The sequence below is a fragment of the Mustela putorius genome, unplaced genomic scaffold (assembly GCF_011764305.1).
Source record: "Mustela putorius furo isolate JIRA1106 unplaced genomic scaffold, ASM1176430v1.1 tig00000487_pilon_pilon_pilon, whole genome shotgun sequence".
Taxonomy (NCBI): domain Eukaryota; kingdom Metazoa; phylum Chordata; class Mammalia; order Carnivora; family Mustelidae; genus Mustela; species Mustela putorius.
Genome location: NW_025421399.1, coordinates 5,821,765 through 5,833,965, shown reverse-complemented (window position 1 = coordinate 5,833,965; position 12,201 = coordinate 5,821,765). Strand labels below are relative to the sequence as shown.

The 12,201-nt window shown below is 35.2% G+C and overlaps 1 protein-coding gene across 6 annotated transcripts in view; it reads right to left on the bottom strand.

The window, feature by feature from the left end:
* TANC2 (tetratricopeptide repeat, ankyrin repeat and coiled-coil containing 2) overlaps positions 1-12,201 on the bottom strand; it is a 364,817-nt gene that overhangs the window by 232,046 nt on the left and 120,570 nt on the right. For 3 of the 6 annotated variants that reach the window (XM_004749221.3, XM_004749222.3, XM_004749224.3), the window contains exon 4: positions 5,272-5,454. In XM_004749221.3, coding sequence (XP_004749278.1) covers positions 5,272-5,454 — 183 coding nt within the window. The remainder of the gene's footprint in view (positions 1-5,271; positions 5,455-12,201) is intronic. The other 3 variants (XM_004749225.3, XM_004749226.3, XM_004749227.3) reach the window with 1 other exon arrangement.

Here is a 12,201-nt window from a genome sequence, read left to right as displayed (position 1 = left end):
TGAGGTTGATTAGGTTAAATCTGGATACTCAGGGATCTGCTTTTTCCAAAGAAGTATTCCCAGTATTTCTAATGTGAGTGGTTCTAGGAACCACAGTGAGATATTTGGTAAGATACTTTCTCCATATGGGAATTAAAATAGAAATATTTAACATCAGGGGCACCTGGGTGGCTCAATCGTTAAGCATCTGCCTTTGGCTCAGGTCATGATCCCGGGGTCCTGGGATCGAGCCCCATATCGGGCTCCCTGCTTGGCGGGAAGCCTGCTTCTCCTTGTCCCACTCCTCCTGCTTGTGTTCCCTCTCCTGCTGTGTCCCTCTCTGTCAAATAAATAAAATCTTTTAAAAAATAAATAATAAATAAATATTTAACATCAGCAATGATGAAGCTTAGACTACCATATATATAATAAATACAAACACACACACACACACTATATTTTTAATCTAATAAAATTCACTAGATCTTGAATTCTAACATTTTTCCTAAAATTGCAAGATATTTACTCATCCTACAGAATCATAAGTATACTGCAATAAATCCAACTATAAAGACACAATATCATTATGCTCTTTATATTTTCAAGTTGGCTTTTCAATAATTTTCTCAAGATTATGTTTACATTTTATCCAAGATAATAAATGAAAAGAAAAGTAACACTTAATGTTTATTATGTATTAGGTTTTAAGTTTAAGAAATCTTATTCAATCTTCACAGGAACCCTATATTTTTTCTAACACTAAAAATTCACTAAAGTACATCTTGAATTCCAGTGCTTCCAAAAATTACAAGACTATCATGTGAAAAATGTATCTTAAGTTCACTAAAATATATCAGAATATGTAGACTAATATTACACATAGGCTGTTTTCAATGTCAAAATAGCTTGAAATCTTTCCCCCAGAATGTATCATAAACAAGTCAATGACTCCTTTCTATCCATATATTTTCATATATATATTATATATATATTTATATGTAATATATATTTCATATATATTTTATCCATATATTCCAAATATTATGGAAATAATATTTTGGCCATAGCTAGCATCAAAGTAAGTAGGCTGTAGCATGATCATGTAGGCTATTGTGACTTACTTACCATCTAAATTGGACTACCACACAGTCATTCTAATCTATGCAGCAAATACTTTTCAAATCAGGCCAAATAAAATTTCCCAATGACCAGATAATAATCCACTGGATATCGTTACACCTCAGAAAAGAAAAAGGGCTTACTTAAGGTGATTAAATAAATTACTTGAAGATCACCTCCCAAAGGCTCAGAACTCAACAGAGCTGATGGCAAGTCAACCAAATCTCTTCTAGAATTACAATAAATATGGCTAACATTTATTGACTACTTATTTTTTGTCAGATACTGTCTCATGAGCTTTATATGTACCAACTCGTGCAATTCTTGTGAAGTCCTATTATCCCTACTTTAGAAAAAAGGAAAGTAAAGTACAAAGACTTTTAGCAAATTTGCTTAAATTTATACAGTTAAGAAATGGCAGTCAGAATACATTTTGCAAGAGACTTCAGATTTTACACATGGTAAAAAAAATACAAACACTACAGAAAGGTACACAACAGAATCTGTCATCCCTCTCCCACTTTTGGGTTAGAGTTACTGTTTCTCCATACCACCACCAAATGCATGCGTGTGTGTGTGTGTGTGTGTGTGTGTGTGTGTGTGTGTGTGTGACATAAATAGATTAGTGATACATATTTAGATTTTAGTTTTTATTATACATATGTATAGATATATACATATTTCAAACTTGTCCAAATTTATTTATAAAATAAACTCTGTGCGATAAAATTACTATATCAAGGATTATGTGCATTACAATTTTTTAAAAGATCTTATTTGTTTGAAAGTGCACGTGCAATCCGAGCTGAAACTGTTGAGTCGGAGACTTAACCAACTGAGCCACCTGGATGCCCTTGTGCATTACAATTTTGATACACACTATCAAACTACCCTACAAAAAGGTTGCAATGATTTATAACCCTACCAAAAATGTGAATACTCAAAATATAACTTTTACTAAATTTACAGTGTATCTAATAGGCAAACAGTTAAAAGTGTTGAATGAATGAACTATTGGCACTCCTAATTATCTATATTTTAAGAAGTATGCTTGAGGGGCTTTAGGATATTATGAACAAGAACATCTTGGAAAGAGCACTGAACAAGAATCTGGAGAACTGGGGCAATGCCATTACCACAGTAACAGGGGCCAACATTGTCTCTGCACACTTTAATCTATACCTCCCCAGTGCACAGTGATATCCAACTAAGTCAAATGAAACTTGAGACCCAACCTTAGGTCTTCTGGTTTTCCTTTAATGCTTACACCATTTGGCTGTATCTTCTGTCCCTTGGCATAAAAAAGTCTTAATCGATATACCAAATGGGTCATCATCTACACCTGTGTGAAGAACTAGGCTAAATATGTTAGGAGTACAAAGGTTCTATAATAAAAATGACAGGAAAAGGTTAGCTATTTCTTCACTATATCTCACAAGATAAAAGAAAAAAAGATTTCTTTTCACCATTCTATTAACTTATTAGAAGTTAAAGACAAGATTTAAAGATTAGGAAAACACGCAAGGTTAATGAATATAGCAAACTTTATTCCCTCATATGCCATTCTTTACACATTTGCCAACAAGATCTGGTAAAAAGGTAAATCGGATCACATTACTTGCCATTCTGGCTCTGCTTAGAATCCTACAAAGTTAGGTTCCTTACCATGACCTAAAAACCCTGGTTTCCACCTACCTCCTCAACTATTTTCTACTACCCTCCCCTCTGCTGAAACCACATTTGCCATCTTTTCATCATTCCCTGAACATACCGCTTTCTGCTTTAGGACTTTAGTTCTGACTCTTCCCTCTGTCTATAAGGCTCTGATCCCGTATCTTCCCACGCCTGGCTTCCTTTTGTTATTCACATCTCTTTTCAAACAGCCCCTCTTCTGACTTTCCCTGATGACTCCAAAGAAAGAAATCTTACCTCCACTTCACTCTCCCTCCATTCCATTCCTTATTTTATTTCCCTCATATACTTGTCACCATCTAAATTTTTCACCACTCTATTAAGTGGGTCTAGAGCAGTGCTTGGCATATTACTGGTTCTAAACAAATATTTGCTGAACAATTAGGTGAAAAGCACAGAAAAATAATAAACCACTTTGACTATAGCAAAGACAGGAACTAAACATTAGAAAGTCAGAAAGAAAACAGAGTAAGATGACTATTCTGGCCCTACTTATTCAGTTTGGTTGGTAATATGATTACAAGAAATATAGGTAATTGGAAATTTAAATGCATGGAAATGGATAAATCAGTTAAGTGAAGCCCTAATGGCTGGATTAAATTAATGCATTTTATTAAAAACCATTCTCTGGAGGACATTTACTTATGGTGAGAAAATATTTCTCTATTTGGCTTTCTTTTTAATTATTCATAACAAAATATAATTAGGAAAGATAACTCTACTAACTAAGGTTTTAAATTTAAATTTCAAAGTAATTTCATTCTAGGTTAAATCAAAAAGTTCTTATCATCTGCTTCACTTGGCAGAAAATTGGCCACAGGAAAATATTCATGGCATCCTTTTGCAGGAGACAGATTTTTCTCATTCAGAAATTTTAAAATACATCCTCAATCTTTAAATTCTTAGGCCTTTGGCCGTCTCTTCAACAAATGAAACTATTTGATAGCATTCAAATACTTCAAACATCAAAAAATTAAAACCGAATAGTTCACACATGTCAATAATCAAGTGTGTCTCTTATTACTACTTCCCTGTCTCATCTTGTGATATCAGGCATGTAAATGACTTTGTTATTAAATGTACTTATCTTTTAATAAAGTTCCTTATTTAAGTTGAAACTTAAACTGGGATAGGCAGATGGGATAGGAACCTCAGGCAATCCAGTTTCATTTCTGCAAGAAACAACTTTTCTTGCTAACTCTTCCAATGTGTGGTAAATGACAAACATCACTTGGTAGCCATATTATATTTGCTTGACTGTATTTCAGTAACAGTAATATCTTAAACTACAAGAAAAAGGGGAGATTTCTAAGCAAAGAAATTTTATTAAGCTCAACCACATAGAATTTATCCTATTTTTAGATAACAGAGGGAATAAATATTTCAGTAAAATGTTACTAGGCTATTTTACTGATTTTTATTTAATGACCCAAGAATCAAAGTAGACTTTGACTCAGTTATCTGAAGAAGTCTAAAAACAATACAAGAGGCATGATTTATGCCTTGCAGAACTAAAGAATAAAGAAATACTATTATTTTCATGAAAATTATACACATTGTAAAATTTTTATTCAAAATAGATGAAGAGTCTAAAAATTCCATTTTCCTTTCTCTCTTTCTGTTTTCTTTTGAACTGTCATATGATAATCAAACCTCCCCACTGCCTAGCTCAGTTAATGTATCCTTTGGGAATGACTTAATTTCTTGCCCCAATCACTCACAACCCACCAATACCAGTCAACTTAATGATACCAGATATATATTGATAATGTTAAAAGAAACCTAAGACACTGACCTAGGCTTACATATTTTCACATGTAAGTATCATTCAACATATTAAAATTTCTTCTCTGAAAAAGTTTAAAAAGACAAAAGGTCATTCAATAATTAAGACACACAGTTTCATACCTAATCACTGGAACTGAATGGGTAATATATACTGAGATCATATTAAAAAGTCAGTACAATCCACAACTTATGAATTACAGTTAATACCCTAAGAAGCTGAAAGAATGTACAATGGGAGAGGAAAAAATATCTAAATCAGCTTTTAGAAATGGATGTGAAATATACAGATTAGGATTAAAAACAAAACATGACTGATGTACCTTTGCTGAACTATGAAGCTCTTACTACCCTAAAATTACAACATCTCCATCTGTTAATTTGACACAAACAAGCTGATAAATGAAATCAGAACAACAGTGTATTCTGGCAAAACCAGAAGTTTCCTGAAAGCCTAGAAAAATATGTCCACAACAGATGGATCACTTAGAAAATAAATACATCAATCTGTCAAACTGCATATTATTCTAATTCCCTAAATTAAAATCAGTAGGAGTTCCACTTTCCAATGTCTGTGACATTAGGAAGGCCAAAAAGGAAAAACCTAAAGATTCACATAAATATATCTGTTATGACCTCAAGTGCCATACTGTTAGGTTTCCTGTTAAACATACTAAATTTAGGTAAAGTCCTTACCAGTTAACTTCTTCACAGGTTGGAGCCGAACACTGATAGACTGATGTGTGAGTAAGGGGGAGGATGGAAGAGAGCGAGACATGCCCTCCATAATCCGAATGTGCTGCATACCTTCACTCACTGGAAGTGGCGGAACGGCGTAGTCTGGCTCAAAAGCACAGTCGCTTTCTGTGGAGATGCCACCTGTTAGGACAGGAAAGGATCGAACAAGAGAGCTGATAAGAAAAGATTCTTCTCTGTTAAAATCTACCTTTTAAGATAATTCAGAACATCTTATACCCACGTTGATTTTCACGGTGAAAAGCCAAATAAGGTTATTTTCAACACCCAAATTCTTTTCTATACTTACTAAATGGACACTTAACACCAGGTTTAGCACTAGGAAATTAAACATGGATAAAATAAGGCTCCTCCTTATAAGGGCTCACTGCCCCAAGAATGATACAGTCCCATAAAGAAATAATTATGGTACAACGCAGTAAGTGTTACAATTAGAGCACTGGTCTTTGATATTTTCCCCTTGATAAAAACCATAAAAGAAGATATTCACCTGCTTGATAATCCAATATGTATAATTGCTAGTAGGACCAATGTAACTCTATTTCTCACTCTTTTCTTAAAGAAAGTAGTGAAAATACAAGTAGGAAAGACTGACACTATTATACGGTGATTTTTGAATCTGCTTTGATTTTTTTAAAAAAATTATGTATTTCTACCTATATCCTATTGACTTCTACTTCTAATAATGGCAGAGTATATACTTCAGACCAACTTTTCTCTAAGAAAAACTAGAAGTATACATATATTTTTAAATCCTCCTGGGCACTGAAGAGTTAATAGCATGATGAAGGATTACAAAAAGAAAAAAAAATTGGTGGGGGGGGAGGACTGAAGCCTGGTATTTGTGGCTACTTTTTACTTAGTGGCATCTAAGAGGCTAAGAAGCTATTGACAGTTTTAGAGCTGGAAGGGCAAATATTGAAATGCAGAGAAAACCAATATACAGAAGGGAAAGCTGGTAAAATTCCAACACTTTTGTTTGGAAGCCCAAAGGGCTACACTCTAGGAGTAAGTATGAACCAAAGCTAGTCTGGCCTTTAACAGGAAGAAAAGCTCAGCTCGAAATGTCTACCACAAAATTAAATTAAGGCAATCTTGGATTGCTAATGCCTGCCAAAAACTAATACAAATCTTCTTAGAGGGAGACAACATTGTCATAGGTCTCAAATTACTGCTATAATTTTTCATACACAGTATCTGGCCCTTAATTAACAAACACAAAGAGGTAAAACAATACGAAAAAAGTAAATCAGAAAGACCATTCAAAAGAGATAGTCTCACAAGGGATAGAGATTATGGAGCAATGAGGCACAGAATTTAAAGTAGTATACTTAATTAACATCTGAAAGATTTAAATAATTTGAAATAAATTTAACCAAGGATGTGAAAGATCCACACACTGAAAACTGTAAGACTTTGATGAAAGAAACTGAAGAATAAGTGGAAAGATATCCAAGTTCATGGACCAGAAGAATTAGTACTGTTAAAATATCCATACGCCTGGGTGGCTCAGTAGGTTAAAGCCTCTGCCTTCGGCTCAGGTCATGATCCCAGAGTCCTGGGATCGAGCCCCACGTCAGGCTCTCTGCTCAGCTGGGAGCCTGCTTCTCTGCCTGCTTGTGATCTCTGTCAAATGAGTAAATAAAACCTTTAAAAAAATAAATAAAATAAAATATCCATATAACCCAAAGTCATCTAGAGGTTCAGTGGAACCCCTATTAAGTTTCCAAAGGCATTTTTTATAGAAGTAGAAAAAAGCAATTCTAAAATTTTTATGAAATCACAAAAGACGTTAAGTAACTACAGCAATTCTCAGAGAGAGAAAAACAAAGTGGGAGCTATCACACTTCCTAATTTCAAAGTATATTACAAAGCTATAGTAACCAGCATAAAAACAGAGCAGAAGACCAAAGGAACACAGACCAAAAAGAAAAGAATAGAAAGCCTACAAATAAACTCTTACGTGTATGGTCAACTAATCTTTGACAAGGGCACCAAGGATATACAATGGGGAAATGAAAGTCTTTTGAATAAACAGCGCTGGGAAAACTGAAAAGCCACGTGAAAAGAATGAAATTGGATCCTTATCTTATACTATATACAAAAATCAACTGAAAAATGGGTTAAAGACAAACATAAGACCTGATGCCATAAAACTCCTAAACAAAAACACAGGAGAAAAACTCCTTGAAATTGGTCTTGGCAATGGTTTTTTGGATTTGACACCAAAAGCACAGGCAACAAAAGCAAAAGTAAGCAGGTGAGACTACATCGAATGAAAAGTTTCTGCAGAGCAAAGTAAACAATAAAATGAAAAAGCAACCTGTGGAACCAGACAAAATATTTGCAAACCATACATCCTTAGGGTTAATATCCAAAATACATAAGAAACTCATACTCGGGGCGCCTGGGTGGCTCAGTGGGTTAAAGCCTCTCTACCTTCGGTTCAGGTCATGATCCTGGAATCATGGATCCCATGAGTCCTGGGATCAAGCCCCACATCAGGCTCTCTGCTCAGCAGGGAGCCTGCTTCCCCCACCTTCCCACCGCCTGCCTCTCTGCCTACTTGTGATCTCTCCCTCTCTGTCAAATAAATAAAAATAAAATCTTAAAAAAAAAAAAAAGAAAGAAACTCATACTCAATAGCAAAAACACAAACAACCTATATTATAAAATGGGCAAGAGACGAGAATAAACATTTTTCCAAAGCAGACACACAAATAGCCAACAGGCACATAAAAAGATGTTCAATATCACTAACCATCAGGAAAATGCAAATCAAAACCACTATAAGATACCACCTCACACCTGTTAAGACAGCTATTATCAAAAAGTCAAAAAGTTGGGCGCCTGGGTGGCTCAGTGGGTTAAGCCGCTGCCTTCGGCTCAGGTCATGATCTCAGGGTCCTGGGATCGAGTCCCGCATCGGGCTCTCTGCTCAGCAGGGAGCCTGCTTCCCTCTCTCTCTCTCTGCCTGCCTCTCTGTGTACTGTGATCTCTGTCAAATAAATAAATAAAATCTTAAAAAAAAAAAAAAGTCAAGTCAAAAGCTAACAAGTGTTGGCACTGATGTGGAGAAAAGGGATCCCTTGTACACTGTTGATGGCAATGTAAATTGGTATAACCATTAAGTAAAACAACATGGGATCCTCAAAAAATTAAAAATAGAACTACCACATGACCAAGCAGTCCTACTTCTGAGTATATACTAAAGGAAATAAAACTATCATTCCAAAGAGGGATTATTATTCATAGTAGACACAATCTGGAACAACCTCAGTGTTTGTCAAATGACAGATGAAGAAAATGTGATTTACACATACACACACACACACAAATGAATATTACTCATCCATAAAAGAGAAGGAAATCCTGCTGCTTATAAACAACATGGATGAATCTAGAAAATATTATGCTAAGTCAAATAAGCCAGACACAGAAAGATAAATACTGCATAATTTCATTTATATGTGTAATCTAAAAAATAAAGCCAAACTCATAGTAAAGAGAGGTGAATGGTGACTACCTGGGCTAAGGAGATGAGGGGAAAAGAGAGATGTTGTTCAGTAATTAGTTAAGTAAATTCTGGAGATCTAATGGACAGCATGATGACTAGCAGTGATAATAATAATACACTGTATACTTGAAATTTCCTAAGTGAGTAGATCTCAGGTATTCTCACATATGCACAGGAAGGATAATTTTATGAAGTAATGGATACTGAATTAGTGTGATGTGGTAATTATTTCACAATGTATACATTTATCAAAATAACATGTTATATACCTTAAATATATGCAATTTGTATTTCTCAATCATACCTCAATAAACCTGGGGTAAAAGAGTGGAAATTTTTAAAAAACAAGCACATGGTCTTACATGAAATGATGGTAATGTGGTTTATACTGAGAAGTAAAATTAAATCAAGTGGGGATGCCTGGGTGACTCAGTTGGTTAAGCTGCTACCTTCAACTCAGGTCATGATCCCAGGGGTCTTGGGATCGAGTCCCACATCAGCCTCCCTGCTCCGTGGGGACTCTGCTTCTCCCTCTCTCTCTACCGCTGTTCCCCACTAGTGCATGCTCGCTCGCTCTCTCTCTCTCTGACAAATAAATAAAATATTTTTTAAAAAATTAAAGCAAGTGTCTCACTTAGGTTCCCAATTGTGTTATAGTTGTAATTTCATCATATGCAATTCTAACTCATTTAAAAAACCTACCATGGGGAGCCGAGATGGTTAAGCATCTGCCTTGAGCTCAGGTCATGATCTCTGGTTTCTGGGATTGAGCCCCATGTCAGACTCCTTGCTCATTGGGAAGCTCCCTCTCCCTTTGCTTCTCCCCCTGCTCATGCTCTCTCTCTGTATCTATTTCAAATGAATAAGTAAAATCTTAAAAAAAAAAAAATCCACCAAAAACGATTGTGATATATCATGCATTATAACATAACCAATCTCTAATTAAGGGCCACTTACACAACTCTTTCCATAGTATTTCTATAGATAATACATATAGTATTATTGGATCAAAGTGCTGAGAGTTTCCACCGAGAAATACTGACTAAATGCTGTATCAAGTCTGTGTAGGAGAGCCTGGATGGCTCAGTTGGTTGAATATTCTACTCTTGGTTTTGGGTCAGATCATGATCTCATGAGTCTTAAGAGATCAGGCCCACGTTGGCCTCCGTGCTCAGTGGGGAGTGTGCTTGAAATTTCTCTCCCTCTGTCCCACCCCCACTCACTTTATCTCTCTTGTGCCCTCTCTCAAATAAATAAATGAATCTTTAAAAAAAAAGTCTGTGTCATGTTGCATGTAAAAAAGGGGGGGGGGTAGTAGTATGCGTAAATATTTGGAGAAAATAAAACTAAGAATTAAAATTATAAAAATAAAAACTCAACAGATGAATTGAAAAACAGATTAGACAGAGATGAAGAGATAATTAGTAAACTGGAAGACAAAAGGTTTATACATCAAAAGACACTATAACAAGAGTGTGAATGGGGGCACCTGGATGGCTCAGTTTGTTAAGCATCTGCTCTTTGCTCAGGTTATGGTCTCAGTGTTCTGGAATCAAGCCCTGGGTCCTTGGGCTCCCTGCTCAGCGGGGAGTCTGCTTCCTCTGCCCCTCCTCTGCCACCACCTTCTACTCCCCGCCCCATGCACATGCATGCTCTCTCTCTCAAAAAAAAAAAAAAAAAAAAGGTGTGAAAAGACAACCCCTAGAATGGCAGAAAATATGTGCAAATCATGTATCTAAAAAGAGTCTAGAATCCAGACTATATAAAGAACTTCTACAACTCAAGAACAAAGTGATAATGCAATTTAAAAACAGGAAAAAGATCTGAATAGACATCTCTCTGAAGAAGAGATACAAATGGACAAAAAGCACATGAAAAGGTACTCGGCATCATTAATCATTATGGAATGTAAATCAGGAGTCACAGTGAGATATCGCTTTATACCCAGTAGGATAGCGATTAAAACAAAACAAAAACAGACAACAAAAAAGTTTTGTTGAGGATGTAGAGAAGTCAGTTAGTACCCTAATACATTGCTGGTAGGAATATAGATGGTATGACTGCTGTGTAAAACAGAGTGCTGTTCCTCAGAAAGTTAAACACAGAATAACCCAGCCATCCCACTTCTGTGTATACATCCAAAAGCAATGAAAACAAGTTTTCAAGCAAAAACCTGAAAGTGAATGTTCATAGCAGCATTAGTCACAATATTCAAAAGTGGAAACAACTAAATGTCATGAACTGGTGAATGGATAAACGAAATGTGGTATATTTATATAATTGAATATTCTTGGCAATAAAAAGAAGCTAGCCCGAATCACACTACAGTATTGATAAACCTTGAAAATATTATGTTTAAGTGAAAAAAAAAAAACACAAAAGGTCACACGTTGTAAGATTCCATTTATATGAAATGTTCAGAATAGGCAAATCTAGAGAAAAAGTAGACTATGATTGCCAGGGACTACAAGGAGGAAGGAATGGAGAATGACTGCTTATGAGGTACAGAATTTCCTTTTGGAGTGATGAATGCAATAATGTTTGCAAAACATTATAAATGTGTTAAAAGCCACTGAATAAAAATAATACATTTTTAAACGGTGAATTTTACTTCAATAAAAAATTTTATGTAGATACTTACCACCTACTCACATATTTATTCAAACCGAGAAACCTAGTAAATTGTTATTAATTTCTTCCTGACACATCCCTTTGCAACAAATGCATTAGAAGTTCTACAGATTATCAGTATAAATTTCAAATCAGCTATACTCTCTCCATTTTTCCTAGCATTACCACAGTCCAGACCACTATTATTTTCCTCCAAGATTCTGTTGGCAGAAATACAGAGTTTATTCCTTATCCTTGGAGCTTAGACATTTTACTGAGATTCGACTTAACTTTTTTCTGCTCGTTAGTCTCTGGGTCCTTTCTTTGATTATGTTGACTAATTCTTCTCTTCCAACTATTCTTTTTCTCTCTCTGGAACAATGATCAGATGGATATAGTATCTCCTAGACATATTTTTCAAGTCTCTCTTTCTCTCATAATAGATTTCTAATCTTTGGGCATTCATGAATAGACTTGAGACAATTATATTGAATTACAATATTTTATGTTTACACACAGAGAGTCATGCTACTAATATAATTCCCTAACTGAGGAATCCTTTTGTTGAGAAAAATCAGCATTATGTTTTTTAAAAGCAATGTATCTAGAAGAATGCATTTGATTTAGTGAAGCATCCCTCTTCATGTGAAATGTTCCAATATGAGAACTTGGTTGATAATTTTAGGATCTAATAATACTCCTTAAGGAATAATACTGCAATTAGTCCAGTCTGGATGTCCTAG